This window comes from Lycium ferocissimum, chromosome 12 (genome assembly GCF_029784015.1).
Source record: "Lycium ferocissimum isolate CSIRO_LF1 chromosome 12, AGI_CSIRO_Lferr_CH_V1, whole genome shotgun sequence".
NCBI classification, from domain to species: Eukaryota; Viridiplantae; Streptophyta; class Magnoliopsida; order Solanales; family Solanaceae; genus Lycium; species Lycium ferocissimum.
Window position 1 is genome coordinate 32,980,962 of NC_081353.1, and position 21,022 is coordinate 33,001,983.

A 21,022-nucleotide genomic window follows, 5' to 3' on the forward strand; every position below is an offset into this window, starting at 1 on the left:
ATGATCAAAATTAGAAGTTTATAGTAGATTGATAAGTACTCTATCATTCATAATTAGAGGTCTGGAGTTCGAGTACTAGGAATGAAGTCGGTTTTGGTAGAGAACACTTTACTCTAAAGTGTGACTTTCCGTTTCGAATCTAAATTAATCGGGCCTCAAAGTTTATACGATACATCGGATGAAAAACAAAAGAACCGTCAAAACATGATCATCAATTGATTGGAAATCGGAGGAATGTCTTTGGATTTTGGAAATATTTTGATGTAGTTTATGATTTTTTTTTATTATTAAAAAAACCTAAGAAGATATGCCTCAAATCCAAAAGTTTATCAAGTTGACTCTCATATTATACTCTCGATATGGTACTCCTTTACTTGGACTAATTCTACAAGAGCTTCCATAATATATAGTAGGAGTAGTATTGTTTAGGACATTAAATACCTTTCAATAATGACAACACACCCCTTACCCAAAAAATAAAATTCGTGGGCTCTAAACAGACTGGGGCTTGTAAACATTTTTTTGTGCGGAATGTCCTTCAAAGGCACTGGTCTCTATTTTTGTCCCTCAAATTTAAATTTTTTAATTTTTTTACTTAGTCTAAAAATTCATGGGTTTTGAGTTCGAACCCCAACTCATTCAAATATTAAAAAAAAATCGCAAGATAGAGGTTTGTAGCAAAATTAGGCCTATCCAAGCAGAAGTTTCACTTAAGGCCTAATTTTGGGTAAAAGTTTGCCTTAAGGTAAACCTCTGCCTTGCGAAATTCATTTTTTCTTTTTGACTGAGCCGAGGTTCGAATCCAGAACCTCGAGGTATTAGACGAAGATCAAAAACTAAAGACCAACAATTTGAGGGTCAAAAAATTAAAGACTAGTGCCTTTGAAGACCAATCGTGCAAATATAAATTGGGCTCGTCCAAAGCCCAAGTCCAAATATTTAGTATAGTCCAATATGAGGAAATGACATAAATCCAATTGACAATTCTACCCCTCAAGTATAGAGAGTTAAGAGGTTTAAGCTTTCATTTTCTTTTCCTTTTTCCACTTACCTCAAAATCTTGACGGCTAGAACCCAAGGTCTGTCAAAATCTACTACCCCCACCCCCAATGTTTTTTTTTTTTTGTTTAAAAGCTTTAAGTTACTCTTTTATACTTCATTGTAGCTGATTTGTAATCTTGAAAATTGAAAAATATCCCTAAGATTGTATTGATTTCTTATAGGTAAAACTGTTTAGATGCATTTAGGTAGTCAAGTAATTGAAAATATTTCAAAGATTTTGTTGTGGGGTATCTCAAATAAGTAAATGGGGTTGAAAAAAGACAATCTTTTTTCAAGTTACACTAATAGTGTCAGTGTACTTAGTCTGGAAAAGAACAAGTTTGGGGTTAATATGGTATGCTTAGATAGTCAAAGAAATGCTATGTTGCTCTTGAAACTTGTAATAATAATAATATACTTAGCAGATTTGTAATCTTGAAAATTGAAATAATCCCTATCATTCTATACACAAATATCTCTTCTTTTTAGCTGTTTTACTGTTGAGGGTTCTTTGGTTTATCATTGATTAAAGATTATGTTGCGGGGTATCTCAATTTGGTAATATAAACTAAATGGGGTTTACAAAAGATAATCTTGTTGTAAGTTTCACTAATAATTTCTCTTTTTTGGGTTTCTTACTTATTGTAATACAACAATATACCCAGTGTAACCCCACAGAGTGCCTCGCAGGAAGTACGGAAGACTTTACCTACCTTGGAGGTAGAGAGGCTGTTTCCGATAGACCCTAGGCACAAGGACAAGCAAGTCAATGCAGTATAAAGTGTCATGGAGTATAAAATGTAGTATATACTTATTGTCATGACGTGGTAGATTTGTAATCTTGAAATATCCTTATGATTCTATACAAAATATGTGGGTGGGTGGGTGGGCTTGCTTTTTTTTGGGCTTATGATTCTATACAAATTCAATTAACTTGTTAATAATCCTAATTTGTCTACTGTAAATGCAAAACCTGAATTTGCTTGGTTCTGATTATGGTTTATGCATAATGGGAGAAAAGTTGTACTTCCTTCATATTCCTTATTACCTCCTTCACTTAACTAACAGTGTGTCCTTCGGTCGTGTGGGCATAACTAATTGAATGCTAATTGTTTTATCAATTTTGATCAGAGTCATTTCATTTGAAGAAGAGATGGAGAAGAGCCCGGCGCCATTTTCAGATATTGGCAGACGGGCAAGAGGTAATGATTCACCGTCGTTTAATGAATACTGATGCTTTTGACACTTGTTAGGAAGGGAAAAGAAGTATAAAAAAATATTTGTGATGCTATAGTAATATAGTTATTAAACTTGAAATGCATAACCCATTGGATTAGAACCAAGAAATTTCTCCTTCCTAGGCTGTATAGGTAATCAAACCTCTTAAAATAGTCAGCCAGGACAAACTAAGTACCCTACCACCCACGGTTTAAACCTATTTGTGTGAGGTGTTTTCTAGATTTTAGCCCCAAGATACCGTCTGTCGGAACTTCCAAGTGTGTACCAGTACCATTGTGAGCCAATTGACAACCATGTTTTGGTGCTTTGGACTAACTTTTACTCTACACAATCTCCTCTTGGAAGTAGTCAGTTACATGCTTCCTCCCTTTATTTATGTGATTGTAGTGTATAACACATGTATTAACACTATTTATCAAGAATATAGTAAGTTCTTTTTTCTGTAGGTTTTCTATTTTTTGGCATGATACTTGTATAAAGGCGAGTGTTGCCCAAGCACTAATGAAATTTATTTGCCTTATTAAAAAATTCAAGAGTAAGTTTATTATGTAACATAGAATATCTCATAACCTTTTAAGTAAAAGTTATCATAATGAATTGCAAATAAAAAATTCATGTAATATGTGCTTTTGAGAAGATTTTATGCTCAACTACTCATAAAAAACAAGAAAAAGGCAAAAAGGAAAGACTTTATGCCCAAGCCAGAGTACAGACTAAACTTTCACCAGTGCTGAAAAATATGCCAAATGTGTTCTTGATTAAAGGCTAGAAAAGTCAGAAATATGTAGAATTTAAAATTTTAGGCATGACAGGTGTATGGGCCTTTCAAGCTGGGCTTGCCCAAACACGCCTCCCAAACTCGTTGAAATAGGTTATACCAATCCTTGAATAAGAGTGAAATTTATAGTTTTGAATTTTGACTGTTCAGTTATCATCAAAGTTCCTCGAGTAGATTTCTATTTAGTGAGCATCATGTTAAACTCATCTGAAGGGCTAGTCATTTAACAATTTTGATAACTTCTATCCATAGTTATCGCTTTATTCTGAGCCGAGGGTCTATCGGAAATAGCCTCTCTACCTCCTAAGGTAGGGGTAAGGTCTACGTACGCTCTACCCTTCCCAGACCCCACTTGTGGGATTTCACTGGGTATGTTGTTGTTGATAACTTCTATCCATCTCTTAGATTATATTCTCCCGAAAGGGAGCTTGCATTTCTTGTTATATGAAAAACTACTCTAATGGGCTGTGAATTGCTCACATTCATGCAGATCTACTGACCAAAGACTACACTTATGATCAGAAGTTCACCTTCTCTATTCCGAGCTCCAGTGGGGTGGTACTAGCTTATTCTATCTTTTACTATTTCTCATTTAGATTATTTGAGCTGTTGAATCTTCTAGTTGGGCTTTGGAAGGCTGCCAAACTTCTCCACTTGCACACATTATCTTTCTTTCTGCTGTAATTTATTTATATATATCTTGATATTGGATTAAAATGTACTTCACGTTACAAAATCGCTTGTTTGTTTTGACATATATTATTATGTGTCTTCAAGTATGGTATCTGTCCTTTGTACTAGATTTTTTACCATTGCTATGTAATGTGCAACTTACTCTGGAAGTTTTTCTGTATCCTATAATTTAGAGTCATATTTGAATCTGATCCTAACTTCCGTCATTTTCTCATATTAGGGAATAACAGCTACTGGTGTGAATAAAGATCAAATTTTTGTTGGTGATATAAGTACTCAATATAAGCTCGGAAGTACAGTTGTTGATATCAAAGTTGATACCTATTCCAATGTAAGACCAGCAATTGCTTGCCCTCTTGATAATCTAATTTGTGATCATGAGATATATTCAAACACTTGTTCTCTTATTTTTAACTTCAACGAATTAATTTCTTACGTGATGTTTATATGTTATCTTATATGCAGGTCTCAACAAAAGTTACTCTGGTTGACGTTTTCCGATCCTCGAAAGTGTCATTAGGCTTTGACATACCTGATCACAAGTCTGGCAAGGTTACTATTTGGGTTGTCTAAAGTACTGGTCAAAAGAATCTCTACTGTGTCTGATACACACCAACACATGTTTGAGCCAATGAAATAAATTAGTTCGCATGCTACCTATGATATGGCCAAAGAGACAAATTAGAGGATAAAAGATAGCTCATTTTAAATTGCTTCATTCTGATCTTACTGGTGCAGGCAGATAATGATTTGTGATTCTGCTATTTTATTATGAATTTGCACGGGTGTGATTCCCTTATTTTTTAGCGCAGAAGGGGTGCGATTGCTCTATTTTATTACTCCTATGAATTTGCAAGGGTATAATTCCCTTATTTTGAATGTGGAAGGGGTGTGATTCCTCTATTTTATTATGAATTTGCAAAAGAAAGGGTGCCGCATGAATTTGCAAGGGTGCAATTCCCTTAGTTTGAATGTGGAAGGGGTGTGCTTCCTCTACTTTATTATGAAGTTGCAGGGTGTGATTCCCTTACTTTTGAATGCGGTACCCGTAGTTTTTTTTTTTTTTTGGGGGGGGGGGGGTGTGATTCCTCTATTTTAATATAAATTTGCAAGGCCGTCATTCCCAAGCGGAAGGGGTGTGATTCCTCTATTTTAATATCAATTTGCAAGGGTGTGATTTTTTTTTTTTTTTTTTTTTTAAACTGCAGAAGGGTGTGATCCCCTTATTCTTGAATGCGAAAGGTGTGTGATTCCTCAATTTTAATATGAATTTGCAAGGGTGTGATGCCCTTATTTTTTGAATGCGGAAGGTGTGATTCCTCTATTTTATTATGAATTTGCAAGGGTGTGATTCCTTATTTTGAATGCGAAAGGGTGTGATTCCTCTATTTTAATATGAATTTGCAAGGGTGTGATTCCCTAATTTTTTGAATGCGGAAGGGGTGTAATTCCTCTATTTTATTATGAATTTGCAGGGGTGATCCCCTTATTTTTGAATGCCGAAGGGGTCCTCTTATCTTATTATGAATTTGCAAGGGTGTGATTTCCTTATTTTTGAATGCGGAAGGGGTGTGATTGATTCCTCAATTTTAATATCGATTTGCAAGGATGTGATTCGTTATTTTTAAGTGAACTAAAATTAATGTGCTACCTACTAAGTACTTAAAAAGTTTTCTGCGGATGCAAGTAAATCTTGTATAGCGATATAATATATTATCACCAAAGACTGTTTTACCCTTTTCCCATAGCATCATCTTTTCCTTGAACATCATCATCTCAGGTTAATGTTCATTATATCATGCTGTGCAATAAGCCTTAGAGGTGGACACATGGATTTAAAACATTTAATGGCTGTTGCATTTTTTTTTTAATTATTTTTACTTCAATTGACAACTAATTTTTGGGGGATAATGTGCGAATTCTAGACTCCTTTATTCACATAAAACTCAAAATTAAAAATCTTATTAAAGATGCACGTGTGAAGGACGAGACTTTTTTGTTAAGTTGTCTTTGAAAATGGGATCAGAGGCTTCGCTTTCTATCCTGATGGGCATGCGCTTAGTGAAGACACTGGGTGGGCCATCTAGATTACTGGTTCTATTCCCTCTTTCCCCCTTCAATGTTAATGTTTCAATATTTTTTCTTTTTGAGAGGATGCTAATGTGAACATCAGAAAAATCTTATAATTTTATTCTATCACAATCTCTTTTTCGGCTCTAGTAGAGTGAAAAAGAGAGCAATTGAACCTATTGTGCCAATTAGAGGTGCAAGCTCTACCTGTTATAAAATAGTGCCTGACTTCAATAAAACTACGTTACCTTATGAAAAAAACGGTGTGTGACTCATGCACATGCTAGGAAGAGTCAAATCTGTTGAAACCATTAGTCATTGTATGTTGTACATGTTTTTTCCAATTTGCTATGATTTCAAGCTGTATTTATTTAGGCTTATATAAAACAATCTGTACATTATTCGGTTTGTGGATCCCATATCAATCTCTTTTTTTTTTTTTGGCTATTTCAGCTTGATGTTCAGTACCTTCATCAGCATGCTGCCATCAATTCCAGTATTGGTTTAAATCCCTCCCCTCTCTTGGAGCTGTCTGCTGCTATTGGCAGCAAGGATTTAGCCCTTGGTGGTGAAATTGGATTTAATACTGCTTCATCTTCTTTTACCAAGTGCAACGCAGGGATTAGTTTTAACAAACCGGATTTTTCTGCTGCAGTTATGTTGTAAGTATTCTAATTTTTGCTCTCTGCTTAATATACTCTTGGTGTTTCTGAGTTCTCCAAATGTATTCCTGTTAGCTATGTCAAAAGTCAAATGTTATGCTGACTATTGAAATGATTTAATGTCCTATTGAATTTTCTATATCTTCCTAGTAGCAGCATTAGTTTCCTCAACAATTTCCCTGTCATTTTCATCATAATTCACCCTGTTCTGTACGTTTACTTTGTTAAGAAAGAGGATAAATAAGTCCTTACATTACATTCTGTGTGTACTTCCTGAAGCAAAGTTATATGCATAAACAAGCAATTTAGTAATTTTTACCTTCTCAAGTCACAACACTCAATTTCTTTGTCTGCCTCTCTCTCTTTGTTTCATCATTATATGCAAGATGTTTTGACTTTTAGCTTTAAAAATTGAAGTCATGGTGCACCACTATTATCAGATATCAATAACTTGTACAGCTGTAATCTACTAATTTGACTATGAATAAATGCTTACATTTTATCTGGACATTCTTAAGGGTAGGGAAAGAACGATGAGAAATCTTTGAGTAAGGGAATATAGGCAGTACTAGGCAGTGTCATCAAAAGTGAAAGCGCAAAAAAGCTCTAAGGTTAGTCGGGGTTTTAAGAGCATAGCACAAAACGCAAATAAGGCGTGCCTTTAATGAAAAATGGTGCAAATGGAAAAAAAATACAAATACATTTTCTTAGTCCAAGACTAATAATAATAAGAATGAATAACAAAAACTATATGAACAGAAATTGAAAAAACAATTTACGATAGAGTGAAATATCGATTGTTTAGTGTCGCATCTTCAGGAGATGCTTATTGGCAAGGAAAAGTATGTCTTAAGCCTTGATGACGACACTGAAACGCACATTAAGCGAGGGGAAGTGCTCAACATGTTTTGCGCCTCGTCAGGGCTGAAGCACACCTTTGACAACATTGGTACTAGATTTTGGAAAAAAATTAACTTCTTGTTTGGTTTAATCAAATGATGTTGTCAAATCAAATTTTCATCAATTTAAAAGTTAAGAAGTGACAATGTTGCTGAAGCTCTGCAAAATTCAATGAGAATTTTTTGGCTTTGACTCAATAGCCACTTATGAAAGTTCTTAACTTGGTTACCATGGTCGGCGCCTCCCATTCTTGGATACCCCTACCGGATTTGCTAGGAAAGTCCTTGAACTTTCTAGCCTTGTGGAGAATTCTAGAGAAAGCCCTCATCTTGTAAATATGATGGACTTGTATAACAATTAATATTCACACACTAGCCCCTAAGTGACTAGTATATATAAGGGTCAAGATTTCGCTAGAATTCTCTACAAGGCTAGAAAGTTCCAAGGACTTTCCCTAGTAAATCCATAGGGTTCTAGGGTTTTCAAAGGGAAATCTCCATATGTCTCTAGAACCGAACAAGATCTTTCATCCCTACCTTGATTAGTTCGTGGTGGTCTACTTGGATGACTAGTTATCTACTAAGGATGTGACAAAAAGGTTAAATAAAGATCCTACCAGAATTCAATGGACAGAAATAGAATCTCTAGAAAAAACATACCAGTAATCTCTAATTTTTTTGCAGCATACGTTCAAAGAAAAGTCTTTTAAGGGGTGAAAATAGGCAGTCAAATATGTATAGGAAACTAGGATATCCTTGGAAATTCATTTGTTACAATTCTCTTTATTTAGTGATTTTATCATAGGTTCGTTTGTTGCGTGCTTAAGCCTAATGAAGGTTAGGTTGCGTGTTGCATCGCTTCGGTGGCGTTCCACTGAGGTACTAAATTGTTCTGTCTGCCTGTCTTGTCACCCATATTTAAGAGCATGATGAGGATATTGTTAGGTTGATAGTTTAAGAGCATGATGAAGATAATGTTAGTGATTGGTATCAACAAATTAAAACTTTGGTACAAGAATACTAGCTCAAAAACAACATAAAACAACTTCTTTTCGATATTTTACCTTGTTAAAAAAACTGCTTTTCATCTAAATCAAGAAAATTAAAATGGATTTTAGGTTGATTATCTGATTTTATTTCATAATTTCGCTTAATTGTAGATATTTCAATTCTTTTGTCCATGTAGTTATTGTTTGTGCCTATAGTAATTTTTCTTTGCGTTGCGCCAATGCATACTCTCATACATATATGAATTTAAATGTGAAATATTTGGAATCTATGGCCAAACGCCTACTTCCTGATAAATAGAACAGAAAAATAAAATGGCTTGGGATTTGTTGTGTCTTCCGTTGCTTTTTCACTAGGTCTCTGAAGTGTTTAATACTATCTAGACAATCAATTGCATTACATTGGTAATCTTGGTTACAACTTAAATCAGGTCATATAAATTGGGTGGAAGTACATGAAGCGGCATAGATCTTCCTGATAAAAAATGAAGCGACATAGATCTCGGTAGCAAACAAAGATTGCTTTTTATTTTTTTAGGTGCAAGCTGTATCTATGGGCATCAAATCCCAAGCTAGTTGGGGAAGCAACTATGGCATGAATTACCAAAATTTGCTGTTATTGCTGAAGGGTGTTTTCCTTTTGAAACATGTACATAAAAAAATTGTTGTTGAACTTCCCGTGAGCTGGACTTGTTTGTTGAAACATGTACATAAAAAAAATTGTTGTTGAACTTCCTGAGAGCTGCACATGTTTGTTGAACTTCCCGAGAGCTGCTATATCTGGATGGTGCTTTGCATTGTTGCAATGAGGGGTTGTAATTGGAATTTAATTTCATTTCTCATTTGTTTCTTGAGCTCTCAAATAGTTGGTCAAGATTAAGTGTATTTCCCTGAGAATGCATGCGGATTTCTTCACTGTGCTCTGATGGCTGAAGTTGCATGCAGTGTCTAGGCTTCCATAACCAAATTGATGTAGCACACTTTACTTGCTTTCCTAATTAATGATGTAGCACGCTTAGATCTTTCTTCATATATCTTTTCAATTCCTCAGTTTTGTCACAATTCTGTCAAAACCAATGTATATCTTTTTGTGCCTTTTCTGAGCAAAAATTGAAAATTTTACCTTGTCCTAGATGCATGATACATGGAGCATTTCATTCACACATGTCGAGTATCTAATCTGCACTTTTGTTGCTATCCATGTAGAATGGACAGGGGACAAGCCGTGAGGGCATCATATGTACAATCGGTGGACCCAACAAACAGAACTGAAGTTGCTGCAGAGATGATACACAGATTCACTACCTATGAGAATAGTTTCAGCATCGGGAGTGCTCTCAGAGTCGATCCGTTAACATCTGTGAAGACTAGATTTTCCGACAATGGGAAGGTTGCAATGCTTTGTCAGCGGGAATGGAGGCCAAAGTCGCTTATTACTTTCTCAGCCGAGTATGACACAAAGGCAAAGAATTCAGTACCTAAGTTGGGTCTTTGCCTTGCTTTGAAGCCATAGAGAGTGCTAGCGAATTCAACCAATTTTACTTGGTAGCTTGACTTTGTTAAAATTCTTTCAAAGGCCTAAAGTGTGGCCTTTACATCTTACATCATTTTTTTTTTTTTTTTGTCAGATTCATATAATGATGATAAATTTGAAAGAATATGTTGTTACAGGAGTATTGTTGCATAAGCTTCTTCAAGGTTTACTGGATTTCTATTACCTTGAAACTACTTGATACTATGTAATTTTTGGAGAATATGAAATATTTCTGATGCCTCACGCTTTTGCAACATTTTGTTTTACTTTTGCTTGCAACTTCTTATGATATAGATTTTTGTCTTCACTCAGTTGGGAAAAAGCAAAAGAAATTTTTTTTTGCAAGTCTTGGAAAGAAACAAGTTGATGAGTTCTCTAAAATCAGGTGGCTTGTCCTTAGTTAACTTTATTGTTGTATTTCTGGTTCAAAATGATGCATCATTTCATGTAGTTCATAGATAGATATGATAGAAACGAACTTTGTAGTTAACGTCCATAATGACATATAGAGCCTGTTTGGATAGGACGCCTCAAAAGCTGGCTTGTCAAAAAAAAAAAAAGTGTAGTTAACGTATTTTTTTTTTTGCATAATTGTTTTCACATAAATTCAAGTTTGGTGGCGTCCGTCCAATAATATTTTGGGCTTATTTTAAGACAAAAAATGGGTTTAAATGGTGGACGCCTCAACTGGCTTGTCATTACTTTGTAGTTAACGTCCAATCCAAACAGGCTCATAGTTCAAGTTTGGTGGACGCCTCAACTGGCTTGTCATTACTTTATGGGCTGCATGAATTTTAAAGTTATAACCTTTCTTTATGTACTTGGGAAAATTATTTGACTTAATTGTTTAAAATTTACTTTATCTTGTTGAATTTTTTTTTTTCATGAATTAATCGACTGACCAAGTTGGATATTAATCAACGTAATGTACATGGATGCAACTACCATCTCTTCCATCACCAAGAATTATGAGATGGATAGTATACCTCCATCCTTAACCGGAAGGCTAGCCTTTATCGGGCTTTTATGTTTTTTATTGATAGGCTTGGACCATGTGTTACTGCTTATGTTTCCATAAATGCTGTTTTATATGCTTTTCATGAGTCCACGGTCTATCGGAAATAACTTCTACTTGCACAAGGTAGGGGTAAGGTTTGCGTACACTCTACCCTTCCCAGACCCACTTGTGGGATTACAACAGATATGTTATTATAGGCTTCAACCATGTCTCCTAAACAATCATAGTACATATGGTGCAAGACAATTCTACATATCGAGGTCGAGGTGTGTTTTCACGTCTTACTGTAGTTGGGTACAAGCTTTGGGAATGAAAAAATTTCTGATAAGGAGTGTTTTCTCCTTTAATAGGTCGCACGTAATGTGAATTCGGATTAGTTGAACCAGTAATGTTATGAATGTCAATGTTCCATCATCTATAGACTATAGGCATAGTGTAAAGCAAGGAAAGTGGAGAGTCAAGATTGGTAAAGAGTAGATAGACCACTACACCTAGCTAGATGGATATAAGATTTTCAAAGGTTAGCATCGCATGACTTCATGGAGGTGCTTGAAAGCAAATGGACAGCTACCACTATTAGTAGCTCAAGACTAAATGACTGAAGTAATGTTTAGGATAACATTTGAGAAAGAAAAAGGAATGCAATTAATTGGATTATAAAAAATTGTGGTGCCAAAGTAAATTACTGTACTTATCCAAACCAAAATAAGCAAAGGGATATACTATATTATTTTTGTGAACATGACCTAATGGAGGTGCTTGAAAGCAAATGGACAGCTACCACTATTAGTAGCTCAAGACTAAATGACTAAAGTAATATTTAGGGTAACATTTGACAAAGAAAAAGGAATGCAATTAATTGGATTATAAAAAATTGTGGTGCCAAAGTAAATTACTTTACTTATCCAAACCAAAATAAGAAAAGGGATATACAATATTATTTTTGTGAAACTTTTGGTTCTCACAACTCATTTCAAATAAAGTTTTTCTCGAATATGTAAGTTGACTAAGTAAACAAAACACACACATATATGTATGCACTAATGACTAAATCTAATCAACCATCTGTTGAATGGAAGTAGGTAAGCTGTACCATTTGTTACATTGTGATCGAGACTATTTCAAAGTTTCGACCTAGATTTTTATTTTCTTTCTTATAAAAACACATTATTACAATATATGTTAGTGTATTTTAAGTTATGTTTTTGACTAGTCATTATGTTAGGTGAACATGTAAACTTGCAAACGTAATACCTCATATGAACCTCTATCCAAATGTGACACAGAATATTAAAACCAAATTTCAATATTTGGTTACGTTAATTTATCATAAAGGGATTTTTTTTTAGAATAATACAACCCCTAAAGTTACTCGCGAATACACATATAAATTGAAAAGAGTATTAGGTCTATATACTAATGGCGTTAAAAAACTAATTTAGTCTTCTTGTATTACGAAGTGCAAATCTTGTATTTTAGTATACCAACCAGAGTCAAACAATTTATTAACTTTTGATAGCTTGACTAAGTATGAATTACTGTAGGCACAAATGTTATTTGTTTCCAAATGACCCTTGATAAGTATAATTGTTAACTTTAATGATGACAAAGTTTCTATTGACTTATTATAGTATCATAATTTTCGAAATCAATTTTGATTTACAACCAAATTGTAATCTTTCTGTTATAGCACATGCACGTGCTTGCATGAAGCTGAATTTGCAATATTGATCGGATATTTAGATATAATTGACTGCAATATTTCAATCGTAACGTAAGAACATACTCCATATTATATTATTCTTTCGACAAATATGGATGATATATATATATATATATATATATATATATATATATATATATATATATATATATATATATATATATATATATATAGTCTTTGACAGAAAAGGAAGAAACATTTTAAAGACGAATGGTACCCTGTATTATTACTATCTACAGTATATAAGTATTGAGCTTAAGTTTGCATTGGTAGTGCAAAAATATCTACATAATCAAATCATTTATTAGATAATCACAGGTACATATCTCTTGATAAACGTCAATTGATAATTTGAAAAAATGGTAACTAATTTGCTATATCACATGTTAAAATTCATTGATATATAGTGTAAAAGCATCTTTACAGTGTCATTGTGTATATGTAATCTTTACAGCAAGCATTGATTGATAACCAAATTAAAATGGTAACTAACCTGCTATAATAGATTAAACATTGATAGTATAAAATATTTTAAGCTAGTAGTATATATAACTTAAACTTATATCTTAAATGCATAAGCACAATGAGCTGGCCAAGGTAGCTAATCCACTTTTTTATACTTTTTAAATCTATTTTTTCAGAAACTCCAAAACAATAACCAACAATAACCCATTAATTTACTAGTTCCTCTACCATCACCTAATCATCTTGCCATTGTCTATAACTTCTTACCAATTCCCAAACAAACCAAAGATAAAGATAAAGATTCATCTTTATTATACCTCTATACCAAAAAGCTACCTTCTCTTTTCTCTCTCTCTGCAAAGCAAAAACAAAAGATTATGGAAATGATCAACAAATTAGAAAATCACCATGATGATCAATACATTTTTCGATCAAAGCTTCCTGATATTTACGTCCCAAATCATCTCCCTCTTCACAAATATTGCTTTGAAAACATCTCCCAATTCAGTTCACGCACTTGCTTGATAGATAGTGCCACGGGTGCAACGTACACCTATGCGAACGTTGAACTCACCGCCAAAAGAATTGCCCTCGGGCTCCACAAACTCGGAATTGATCAAAGACAAGTCATCATGCTCTTGCTCCCGAATTCACCTGAATTCGTATTCGCTTTCCTCGGAGCATCTTTCCGAGGCGCGATAACCACGACTGCAAACCCATTCTATACTCCGTCCGAGATCACGAAGCAAGCAAAGTCATCGAACGCGAAGCTCATCATAACGCAATCTCGTTATGTCGACAAAATCAAGTGTTACGCTGAGGAAAATGGGGTGAAAATTGTGTGTGCGGATGATGCACCACCCCCCGAGGGTTGCCTTAGTTTCACCGAGTTATTAATTACTCAATCGGATTACGATACATTTTTATCTGATAGTGTAAAAATTCTTCCAGATGACGTAGCAGCGTTGCCTTATTCGTCTGGCACGACGGGGTTGCCGAAAGGTGTGATGCTAACACATAAAGGGCTTGTAACAAGTGTGGCACAACAAGTTGATGGTGAAAACCCTAATCTTTATTTCCATAGTGAGGATGTGATCATGTGTGTGTTGCCATTGTTTCATATTTATTCTCTCAATTCTATTTTGCTTTGTGGCCTAAGAGTTGGGGCAACTATTTTGATAATGCAAAAGTTTGAGATAAAGGGATTAATGGAGTTAGTGGAGAAGTATAAGGTGACAATTGCACCATTTGTGCCACCTATAGTTTTGGCCATTGCAAAAAGTCCATTGGTGGATGAATATGATTTGTCATCAATAAGGATGATTATGTCAGGGGCAGCACCAATGGGGAAAGAGCTTGAAGATACTGTTAGAGCTAAATTGCCGAATGCAATACTAGGACAGGTATAATACTACAAATTTATCCTCTTGCATTGTTTTTTATTTGTAGTATTTTATAGAAATTTTAATTTCTATTTGCGCTATGAGTGTTATAGAAGAATTTTTTCTCTCAACGATGTGGCCGGCCTAGTAATGGGATGACCAAAAAGTATTAGGTGATTTCTTTTTATCTGTCTAATCTTTAGTAGGCAGGTTTACATTGTACCTGTGCTTGTATGAGTAAACAAGTATCTGGTGGAATAATTGATGTGAGCGAAAGCTATCTCGAACACCATCATCATAGAAAGAAAGCATATGATTTTTTTTTTTTGACAGTATAAACATAAAAAGATTAGTAATCTAAAAAAATAAGGTACATAATATTATGCTATAATAAGTTAAAGCATGCCTTGTGGTATAATTTTTGTTTAATATGACACTGTATATAAGATAAGCTAAATAGATATGACTTTGCGAGGAGAAAACAATGACAAAGCAACTATATTATTTGCTTTTCTCTATGTACCCATTTATGTCACACTCTTTTATTTTAATCTGTCTTGAAAGGAATGACACATTTTTATAGTTAGATATAATTTAATTTCGAACTTTTTAGTACATCAAATGCCAACTTTTAGCAAACAAAACGGCATTTATGGCAAAGATATAAAGCTAGGAATAGGACATGGATGGCTATTGATCAGAACCTAACTTTGTGATATGCAATTAAGGCTAAAGTCTAACCTAATGTTATTACTTGTTGTGATGTGAAAATTAATTGAATAGGGATATGGGATGACTGAAGCAGGCCCAGTTTTATCAATGTGTCTAGCCTTTGCAAAACAACCGTTTCAAGTAAAATCAGGTTCCTGTGGGACTGTTGTTCGTAACGCCGAGATGAAGATCGTCGATACCAACACCGGTGCATTTCTTCCCCGGAATCATGCCGGAGAAATTTGCATTAGAGGTGATCAAATTATGAAAGGTAATATATGCGTTTCGTGTTAATTCAAATGATAAGGTAATATATGAGACAAACCCATAATATTTAATATGGGCCAACTTAATATATGTGGACCTATTGTTGTGGTTTGACCCATAATGGGCCTAAGAAGTTTCCTAATGTTTTTTGGCCCACAAAAACGCAATAGGTGGGCCGATGAGCCCATGTTCACTGGCCCAAATATGAAGTGTTTCTTTTCCAACTCCGTAGTAATTGAACTTTTATATATTGACAGTGTAAACAATATCTGTTACGCTCGCGCACACTCATTTTTTGCATTTTGCGTAGCATATAATCTTACTTTGTTATGAAAATATTGGCTTTTGAATTTGAATAGGATATCTAAATAACCCAAAAGCGACAGAGGAAACAATAGACAAAGAAGGATGGTTACATACGGGTGACGTTGGATACATAGATGAAGATGATCAAGTGTTTATAGTGGACAGGTTGAAGGAATTAATAAAATACAAAGGGTATCAAGTAGCTCCTGCTGAATTAGAAGATATGCTTATTTCCAATGCAAATATAGCTGATGCTGCTGTTGTCCCGTAAGTCCCTACTTTAGTGTAATTTGGTTTTCTCATGTCCAAAACTAAAAATAAAAAATAGGAGTAGAACTCTTTAATATTTCTTTTATAGAATAGACTGATGAAGTGTATGTCACTTATTTGTATTTCTTTTTCAATTGTTACAAAAAAAATGTGTTTTGTTAGTGTAGTTAGTGGTTTGTGATACAGGATGAAAGATGAGGTTGCAGGAGAAGTTCCTGTTGCATTTGTAGTGAGAGCAAATGGTAGCAATATTTCAGAGGAAGAGATCAAGAAATATGTATCCGAACAGGTAAATATCATAATATTATAATTAATTCTAAGCATAGAGGAAGAAAAGCTTGCAAATTAAAAGGAGAAAAGAATACATATATCTTTCGTCAATAGAAATATTTACGTATAATGCTATTGCTCCATTGCATCTGTTTCAGTTTATATGATATCATTTCTTTATTGTTCCGTTAAAAAAGAATAACATCTAATTGATGCAGGTTATATTCTACAAGCGAATAAATCAAGTTTTTTTCACAGAGGCAATCCCAAAAGCTCCGTCTGGGAAAATACTTCGTAAAGATTTAAGAGCTAAGCTTGCAGCAGGCAGTCTAGCTAGTAATTGAGTACTTCTGTCATGGAGATACTATATATACTTTTGTTTTTAGTTCATCATATATAGGAACTTGTAAAATATAAGCTAGAACGAAATTTGTATGCTTATAATTTGTACTGTATATTGAACCAAATGACTTTACCCTTTTTGGTTAATTGACTATGGTACATTGTTTACTACTCGTGTTTTTTTCTGATGACTTAGATGCATGACCAGAACCTGTTTGTTTTCTAGAATTCCAAGTTACTGTAAAATTTCTTATAAGACCATTGAATAATAACTAGAAACATTAGGTTAATATGCATGCTATTTACTAAAAATGCACGTAATAATAGGGTTTAATAAATCTTAAAAAGAAAAAATCCATGTTATGATTAGTATATAGTAATACGAGTTTTAAAAGAAATGGATCCATAAATGTGCTACCCCATATTATTCGAAACCCGGGAGGGTATTAGTTAGTTAATACACATTTGTATAAATACATATGTTGGGTGTTCGTTCTGTACCCCCTAAATTGTTTAAGAATAGTAAATTCAGGTCATGAATATGACCACAAAAATAGTTGTGGTGGGATAGAATATGGGACTCATTTTTAATTATGTATTTGAGCTTTGAATATGAAAGAAATTCTCGAATGAGCGTTTATCTTTTTAATTATGATTCTTCTATTATGTGAATCTTAATTAATCGAGATCCTAATAAAGATATCGGATATGGTGGAACATCAAAAAGAAGTCCATGAATTATACGTAGTCTAATAATTATAAATTGACTTGGGGAAACACATGTTCTTGGCACAGCCATCTAACAACTTTGACCTACAAACTAGAACAAAAAGAGGACATATTCATTTTCTAACACTACACATGATAAAAAGCAAAGAAGTAGAAGAATATATAGAATGGCCTCCTTATATAAATGTAACAAGTAGTGACACATCAGCATCCAATAGCCGACGTGTCAATATCTTCAGTCAACTTCTAATTAATTGCTTTTTCTGTCTGCCACCTTTTATATATTCACATTTTGGGACGTTGTCTTTTGCTTTCACTATAACATTAGGCATCTATAGCTACGAATTCTCAGCTATGAATTTGAAAATTGTGGCTAATACCTAGCAATAGCTACGAAAACTAAAATTTCATGGCTATTTACAATTTTATAAAATTTCTTAGCTACAAAACTCACATGGCAAAGCTAATTCCTCATTTTTGCTATAGTTGTCAACTATTGTGGCAATAATAACCCAAGTAGCTACGAATTTATTGCTACAATAAAACGTCGTAGCTAAATCACATGTTTTTTGCCACGCGTTTGAAGTTATTGTAGCAATAGTAACCTTATAGCCACAAAAAATTACTTGAAACAAAATATTATAGCTAAATAGATATGTTTGCTTCAAGTTATAAAAATCCGTAGCAATAATTATCTAAATAGCCACAAATTTATTGCTTCAATAAAACATCGTAGCTAAATCATATGTTTTTGCCACGCGTTTGAAGTTATTGTAGCAATAGTAATCTTATAGCCACAAACATTATTTGAAAAAAAATATATTATAGCCAAAGAGATATATTTTTGCTTCAAGTTTAAAAATATGTGGCAATAGCTATCCTAATAGCTACAATAAAATTTCATAGCAAATAGTAATATGTTTTTGCCACATATTTGAAGTTACTGTACCTACATTGATCTTTTTAGCCGCAAAAATTTACTTGAAATAAAATAATGTAGTTAAACCGATATTTTTGCTTCAAGTTGTAAAAAGCAGTGGCAATAATTAGCTTAATAGCTACAAACTTGTTGATAAAATTTTATAGATAAATATAAGTTTTGTTACGCATTTCAAGTTATTATAGCTAAATATTTTACGTCATGTTATAAAAAAATAGCAATAGTTGGATAACAGCTGCAATTATTTTTATGACAAAATGATATATTCGCAAAATCAGAAAGACAATAAATTTTCATGGCAAGTTATTAACTTTTCTTCATGCACTTGAAGATACTATCATATCATATTATAAATATTTTTCTTTGGTTAAAAATCATGACAACAATTGATCCAAAAAAAATAGAGAAATTATTTAGAGTTTTCTTATATCTAAATGCTTATTTTTATGAAAGTACTCACATTATGAAAACTTTAATAGTAATTTGTTGATAGATTTTTGTATGTGTGGTCCTTAGTTACTTTAAATAAGTACTTAGAGTAATTTAATATATCTAAACACTTATATTTAAATAAATACACATATACAGAAGAATTTTATGGTTTGCGTTTAATTTTGACAAATGACCACAAATTCAGAATACTTAGAGGAACACGCTAACACTACAAAAAGAAAAATAAATAGATTTACTGATATATGAAATATATATATATATATATATATATATATATATATATATATATATATATATGAATTTTCGACAAAAAATGAAATTTATCGCCAATTTTGGCGCTAGCATTTAACATGAAATCTCCTTTCTAACAATATAATAATATTTCAAATTATTTTTTTTTAAATTATGTTTTTCTAATTATGTAGAATATAAGAATATATTTTTGCTTATATCTAGTTGCACTAAGAATTAAGAATTTAACACGGTTAATATTTAAGTCCATAACAAAAAAACCCACTATGTTGTAATTTTTATTAAGTTACCTATGAGTTAAGATCACAATTAGAAAACAATTGAATTATGTCTAATTAATGTGTAAATAACTAATTATATAAAATTTAAACACCTATAAGCTTGTGTTTGATTACATTGTATAATTAGTTATATTTATTTAATATCGACAAATAAAAAAAGTTACCTTGGTGTTTTCCTTTTCAAATTTAATAATTTATTCATTATCATAAAACAAATCGCTCATCTATTAGATCATAACTATTACATCATAATTTATATAAAATTGACTATTACTTGTAAGATTCTACATAATTAAGTAACTATTTAATTATATTTAATTAAATTTAAATATCTTATTATATCACATTTAAAAATTATGTGTTTGTATCTTATTATATTCAATTTAAATAAGCAAAACAAGTTATTGATGTTAATCATAATTTTAATAAATTGATACAACAACAACAACATACCTAATGTAGTTCTAGAAGTGGGGTTTGGAGAGGGTAAAACATATGCAGACCTTACCCCTACCTTGGTTGGTACAAAGCTTGGATTCGATAAACCCTCGTCTCAAAGAAAGCATATCAATTTCAATAATTTGATAATTACGATAAATGTAAGAGAATATTAAAAATAATAAATATAGGAGCATATGACCCAACAAACAATATCACAATTCAGTATAAAACATATTACATGTCAGTTTTAATATTAATTAATTTAAATAATAATAGAACTATCATTGCTAAATTAACGAATTTAATCTTTTTTGATATATTAATTATTTTTTATTTTCTTTTTATATATTAGATTATCTGATAGTTGAAAGATATATTTTTGAATGTCATTTTTCATGAAAAGAGCTAATTTGTTCTATTATATTTATTGTAACTTATATTTTTACAATTATCTTTTGGGATAATTACATTAAACATTCCTATAATATGATTCAGTTTCGGTTACATTCCTTCTATTTTAAATCAAACACTTATACCTCTTATATTATATAAATACTGCAGTTACACTCCCAATGAGGTATATACGAAACTAAATATTTGAATACAATTATTAAAAATTAAATTAAATTTACAATAAGAAGTATTTATGTATTTATTTTTAAGAAATTTAATGGACAAGATAAGCCTTTTTTAATATCTTCAAGCATTGGATTAAATTAGAGAAAACACATATATGTTCTGGAACACATATCTTTCGAAACTTATAACTAAGAAAAGGACACTGATTACTTAATAAGATATTTCAATTAATCATAATAATTTTCCTACACTTTAAACATGTATTTTATTTTCATTTAGTTTAATCATAATATCTCATTTTTATTTTAGTTTAATATTTATTCTTCCACTTTAAAATATCTTAAAATTACATAAAAAAACTTTTGATGTATAATTCTAATTAGTCTTTGAATAATTATATTTTATTATACTTAGTTTTGGATAAACCTCGTGAGGGTGTAGGCGTAGAATTTCTGTGATATCGAGAGTTTAAGTGTTTTATTATAAATACAGGAGGGATATTATATTACATTAGTGTTTAGTGTAATTACCACTTCTTCTTTTTTATAGGCAATTTTTTTTGACTATTATTGTTACTACATTTATTTTCGTTTATGGTAGATGTATACAAAAAGTTTTAAAAAAAAGTATAGTATAAAACAAGAATAGGATGCGTCCAATATCCCTAAAC

The 21,022-nt window shown here is 32.4% G+C and overlaps 2 protein-coding genes across 3 annotated transcripts; both read left to right on the forward strand.

Annotated features, from left to right (window-relative positions):
* The first annotated feature begins 993 nt into the window (after positions 1–993).
* Positions 994–10,166, forward strand: LOC132039905 (mitochondrial outer membrane protein porin 4). 2 transcript variants are annotated; one of them, XM_059430457.1, is made up of 7 exons: positions 994–1,079; positions 2,173–2,243; positions 3,549–3,616; positions 3,972–4,082; positions 4,217–4,303; positions 6,275–6,483; positions 9,596–10,166. In XM_059430457.1, exons 2-7 carry the CDS (start codon positions 2,195–2,197, stop codon positions 9,900–9,902), a joined length of 831 nt encoding a protein of 276 aa, XP_059286440.1. In that variant the 5' UTR covers positions 994–1,079; positions 2,173–2,194; the 3' UTR covers positions 9,903–10,166. The 2 variants fall into 2 exon arrangements, with proteins under 2 accessions (XP_059286440.1, XP_059286441.1); XM_059430458.1 differs by lacking the exon at positions 994–1,079 and adding an exon at positions 1,204–1,223.
* Positions 10,167–13,369: 3,203 nt separating this feature from the next.
* LOC132040629 (4-coumarate--CoA ligase 2-like) lies at positions 13,370–16,824 on the forward strand. Its single transcript, XM_059431282.1, has 5 exons — positions 13,370–14,532; positions 15,295–15,493; positions 15,849–16,062; positions 16,252–16,354; positions 16,554–16,824. The coding sequence occupies exons 1-5, from the start codon at positions 13,507–13,509 to the stop codon at positions 16,677–16,679; spliced, it is 1,668 nt and encodes a 555-aa protein (XP_059287265.1). The 5' UTR covers positions 13,370–13,506; the 3' UTR covers positions 16,680–16,824.
* The last annotated feature ends 4,198 nt before the right edge of the window (positions 16,825–21,022 follow it).

Excerpts from the sequence above, each read along its gene's own strand:
- LOC132040629 (XM_059431282.1), top strand. The coding sequence starts at position 13,507 with ATGGAAATGATCAACAAATTAGAAAATCACCATGATGATCAATACATT. Across the intron at positions 14,533-15,294 it reads CGAATGCAATACTAGGACAG|GGATATGGGATGACTGAAGC; the intron begins GTATAATACTAC and ends TTAATTGAATAG. Across the intron at positions 16,355-16,553 it reads AGAAATATGTATCCGAACAG|GTTATATTCTACAAGCGAAT; the intron begins GTAAATATCATA and ends TAATTGATGCAG.
- LOC132039905 (XM_059430457.1), top strand. The coding sequence starts at position 2,195 with ATGGAGAAGAGCCCGGCGCCATTTTCAGATATTGGCAGACGGGCAAGA. Across the intron at positions 2,244-3,548 it reads TATTGGCAGACGGGCAAGAG|ATCTACTGACCAAAGACTAC; the intron begins GTAATGATTCAC and ends ACATTCATGCAG. Across the intron at positions 3,617-3,971 it reads TTCCGAGCTCCAGTGGGGTG|GGAATAACAGCTACTGGTGT; the intron begins GTACTAGCTTAT and ends TTCTCATATTAG.